Source organism: Austrofundulus limnaeus, unplaced genomic scaffold (assembly GCF_001266775.1).
Source record: "Austrofundulus limnaeus strain Quisiro unplaced genomic scaffold, Austrofundulus_limnaeus-1.0 Scaffold16, whole genome shotgun sequence".
NCBI lineage: Eukaryota > Metazoa > Chordata > Actinopteri > Cyprinodontiformes > Rivulidae > Austrofundulus > Austrofundulus limnaeus.
This window is the reverse complement of record NW_013952418.1, coordinates 629,816-634,729: the sequence shown is the minus strand read 5'-3', so window position 1 is coordinate 634,729 and position 4,914 is coordinate 629,816. Positions and strand designations below refer to the sequence as shown.

Sequence of the window (4,914 nt, the reverse complement as noted above, 5' to 3'; positions counted from 1 at the left end):
ATTCAATATAGACTAAAAATACAAATCATAAATGAAAGGTAGCAGAAGAAAAAAATCTTATCTGCCTCTTTTCTCGAAAAAATAAATTCATACAAAAATAGTCTTCAAATAACAAAAACAAAACCAAAGAGGAAAATAAATAAAGGTTAACTCCTAGAACAACAGCTCGTATAAATAGACATTATTACATATTTCTCCAACAGACTAAACTTTATCATTCTCTTAAATACACCCATTGATCTGGCGTTTTTAACACCATCTTCCAGATTATTCCATAATCTTATTCCTTGGACTGACGTACTCCGTTCCTTCAAACTGGTACTAAATTTAGGTTTGACAAACATCTCTGTCCCTTTGAGATTATAATTCTCTCTTACAGAATGTAATTGGATGTTTGAAGGCGATGTGTTTTTATGAGCCCTATACACAACTGATAAAATACTATAATCAACCAAATCGTAGAACTTCAGCTGATAGAACAATCTTCTCCACTTGTAAATTGTTTTCCAAAAAAGTGGACCAGCTGATTTCAGATTGTTTTAAAATCTTTTACCAGACTCCAAAACTGCTACAAGTTTCAGTAAAAATCAGGGCATCCTGATTTATTTCTCACCAAAACCCTCAAATAAAAAAAACCTTACATTGTACAGAAAGTTTTAAAAATGCTTCCCTGAAGTTTGAAATGTTCTTTCCATGTTGTTAGAATAAATATTTGTTAATTTGTCCAAATWTGTGGAGGAAAAAAAAGCATCAAATATGAACTTTGTCAAAAAAAATACGGCGTAAACTTGTCCTGATGCATCGCAGTAATCCTGGTAGAAAAAATCAAAAAGAAAAAATAAGTAGGTCCTCTGGATGAGTTCTTCTTTAGTGAAATGTTTTGTCTCTCCTCCAAGAGACCTTCAGTCTGATGAGTTTCATGTAAACTCAGCCTTATAAGCTCCGCCTCCACCTGGACAAACAGGTTAGTCACATGCAAAAGAGGGCCATCGCCTAACAATAGGCTTGATTAACTCTATTTAGTCACATGCAAAAGAGGGCCATCGCCTAACAATAGGCTTGATTAGCTCTGTTGTTCATAGAGGGTCATGTGTCCCATCACCTGACCCGTGTCATGTTATGTGTATGTAGTGAATGCAAGCGGGGCTCGATGTCCCCTTGTTTTTGTCCCTCTTTCCCTCTTTGTGTTGGTATCACTGGGACCCTGATTCACACCTTTTGTTCACAGGGGGCGGAGTCATACTTGCAATAACAGCGTTGTAGGTGTGAATCAGGGCCCCATTGATACCAACACAAAGAGGGAAAGAGAGACAAAAACAAGGGGACTTTGAACCCCGCTTGCATTCACTACATACACATTACACGACACAGGTCAGGTGATGGGGCACATGATCCTCTGAACAATAGAACTAATCAAGCCTATTGTTAGGCGATGGCCCTATTTTGTATGTGACTAACCTGTTTGTCCATGTAGAGGCGGAGCTTATAAGGCTGAGTTCACCTGAAACTCTTAGAGGAGAGATGAAACGTTTCACTAAAGAAGAACCCATCCAGAGATCCTACTTATTTTTTCTTTTTGTCTGCGTAAACTTGTTTTTATTAGTTTCAGAGTAAACGAGTAAAACAGAGCGAGTAATAAGTTTAGATATTTAACTAAGTGCTTAAATCTTGTGTTTCGTGGAAGTTTAAACTGAAACCCACCTCTGCAGGTTGCTTTCACTTTGAATGAAGAGCTGACGGTGATCGAAGGTCTGGAAGACAAGGCGGTGTCGGCTCCCCGCGAGCATCCCTTCACCATGCAGTCGGTGGGGGGTCAGATGCTGGCGGTCTTCACAGAAACCTCATCCGGTGAGTTTTGGACTCCCGGTCGGAGGACCGGCAGGGTCTGCTGCATCCTGAGGCGTCGGGGTCTCAGCTTCTGCTGGTTGTGCAGCTTGCTTTGTTTGTTTCCATATTTCTGTCTCTCTTCATCATCGTCTCTGTGTGTCAGCGTCAGAGTGAAGATGTCTAAACATCACAAAACCATATTTTATTCAGATTGGAACATTAGAAATGTCTAAACTCAAACGGTACGTGGGAGGAGTTGGACTCTGACGCCCTCCTCCAAACTCCTGCCTAAATCCTGGTTACCGTTCCACTTTGAAGAAAATATGATGCAGTCTGTTTTATTAACATTTTACCCAACATCCCAGCTTCTTTAGGATGTTGAACATAAAATAAATTAATTTTTTGTTTGTTTGTTTTTTCACATCATTTGCTGTTTCTCTTTAATTGGTTTCCAGTTCTTTGTCGGTTGACTTTTTTAATATCTAATCACTTCTGTTAATCGAGTGTTTTCTTGGGGAATAACGTCGAGTCGACACGAATCATCGCTGAGTTTGGACATGATTTGTTTCTGCATGGCTTCTTCTGTTTGGGTTTAATTTTATTTTATGTTGTGAGGCTTTAYTTGCTTTTGGTTCTGGTGGACTCGCGCTGCGCTGCTGACTTTCAGAGGCCGTAACGTCTCTGCACAGTTGCTGTTTTTAGAAAGCAAATAAATTGATTCAGGGTTGACTTGTTCAAACAGAATTTTTTTTAATTCCAGTTAATAAAAAGCATTTGTGCAGCCCTGTCCTGTCCTGTGTGTCGGGCTTTGTTCAGTTGGCTTTGCTCTTGTGCCGTGAAGCTGTGTGATTTTTAACCTCTCCGTCAGCGGCAGAGTGTGTTATCATGTTCACCATCCATCCCCTTCCTCCCTGTAGGCCAGTCAGAAGAAAGATCTGATGGCAGCAGCTCAGGTTCGGGGGCAGGTCCAGGTGAGTCCTCACGTTTTTAGCGGAAAGAGACAGAAGTCGCGTCTTATTTTGTTTCGCCAATTTGTGGCATGACAATAAAAAGACGAATCGACTCATTGGTAGATATGTTGCTGCAGATCAAACTAAACAGAGGTTTTGTTTTTTGGATCTTTGCCGTGAACTTTACGTGAATTTTGGACGGAGGTAGGATTGGGTTTTGACAACAGGACCGGCTCCTGGTGCTGGTTGTAGTCTGTCTCAGGAAAGATYTGATCTGATCTTTGGATTATGTTGAGGTACTCATCTGTCCGTCCCGTCACCATCAACCCAGGGGTGCCACAGGGATGTGTACTCGGTACATATCTTTCTGCAGATCTAYGTACTGTAATTTTTGTGAAATACGCCAATTACGACATCATCTTGGGCCTCATCACAAACAACGATGAGACACATGGGGGTGCCACAGTGATGCGTACTCAATCCATATCTTTTTATGGATTTATGTACTGTAATTTTTGTGAAATATGCCGATGACATCATCATCTTGGGCCTCATTACGAACAACGATGAGATGCACGAGGGTGCCACAGGGATTTATGCTCGGTCTGCATCTTTCTACAGATCTGTGTACTGTAATGTTTGTGAAATATGCCGATATCATCATCATCATCCTGAGCCTCATTGGGAACAATGATAAAACGCACAGGTGTGCCACAGGGATGTGTACTCGGTCTGTATCTGAAGATCTACGTATTGTAAAGTTTCTGTAATATGCTGWTGACATCATCATCCTGGGCCTCATCACCGATGACAATGAGACGGCTGACAGGAACTAAGTTTCAGAGCTGACAGCGAGGTGTACAGGAAATRGTCTGGAGTTAAGCTCCAACAAAACGGTTGAGATGATTGTACAACCACCTTTTGTGAGTTTCAATAAAATATACCCACTGGTTTATAACATATTTTGCTAACAAATGGACAAACATCAATAACATGCTTTTCATATTTGAACCATTTATTATGTGACCTCCATTTTTAACCAGAAGCCAGTAAATATTTTTTTAATTTATTTAAATCTTTATTAAAGACCGTCCTAACCAAGCCTGGCACAAGTTGGTTTTAAAACATTAAGACATAAAAAATGATGTTTAAATAATATGGAAACAAAATAAAAGTGATTCAGGGATTAAAGGTACACCTAAACCATCATAATTTTATATATGGGTCATAAGTTTGCCCTAAATTATGGAAAAATACTAAAKTTATGATTTGTCTGAGGGTACTTACTTTTCTTTAAAAATTGTAATTGTTTTTTCTTCTTATTAATGTTGTATAGTATGTAAGTTATAACAGTTAATATGTAATAWAAATGTAATAAAATCTTGTTTTTCCAGATAAAATAGCCTTGGAGGGCGTGGTGGTGCAGCGGGCCGAGTGCAGACCTGCTGTTAGTGAAAGCTACATGAAGTTAAAGAAGTGAGTTGTGTCTTTATTCAGGATGTCTGAGAGTTTTTTATTATTTTAAATAATATCTTTGTCCAACAGGCTACAGATCGAAGAATCCTCCAAACCAGCCCGGCTGTCCCAGCAGCTGGACAAGGCCGTCACCAACAACTACAGACCTGTGGCCAACCACGACTACAACGTAAGAACCGTCCTTGAGGACGTTGTCTTCTCTTGTCTCCCTCGTGGTTTTATTTTATTTATTTTTATTTTTTCTGTGGCTGCAGCGTGAATACGAGAGGAAAAAGAAGGAGGAGGGGAAGCGAGCACGAGCGGAGAAGCAGCAGGTGTTGGACATGTTGTTCTCTGCTTTTGAGAAGCACCAGTACTACAACATCAAAGACCTGGTGGACATCACCAAACAGCCCGTGGTGAGGATGCTGATTCGTCAAAACCTTCGGCTGTTTTATTATTTGGAACCATTCTTAATGATTGTTTTAGTTTAACTTTGTTTACAACCATTTATCTCACAGACGATGTTACGATCTGTTTTTTCTCCTGCTCCTCTTTAGCTGCTGTCTTGCTAGTTTTGGCCTTTAGCTGCGTATTAGCTTTTTTTTTTGTCACGATTCAACCAAGTTAAATATTTTAATGATTAAATTAACAAATTTAAGCATTTCTATCTATATATTTT

The 4,914-nt window shown here is 39.6% G+C and overlaps 1 protein-coding gene across 2 annotated transcripts in view; it reads left to right on the top strand.

The window, feature by feature from the left end:
- LOC106513948 (general transcription factor IIF subunit 2) overlaps positions 1 to 4,914 on the top strand; it is a 7,767-nt gene that overhangs the window by 1,327 nt on the left and 1,526 nt on the right. Inside the window, exons 4-8 of one of the 2 annotated variants that reach the window (XM_014003014.1) lie at positions 1,710 to 1,848; positions 2,745 to 2,798; positions 4,172 to 4,253; positions 4,323 to 4,422; positions 4,508 to 4,651. In XM_014003014.1, coding sequence (XP_013858468.1) covers positions 1,710 to 1,848; positions 2,745 to 2,798; positions 4,172 to 4,253; positions 4,323 to 4,422; positions 4,508 to 4,651 — 519 coding nt within the window. The remainder of the gene's footprint in view (positions 1 to 1,709; positions 1,849 to 2,744; positions 2,799 to 4,171; positions 4,254 to 4,322; positions 4,423 to 4,507; positions 4,652 to 4,914) is intronic. The other variant, XM_014003015.1, reaches the window with a different exon arrangement.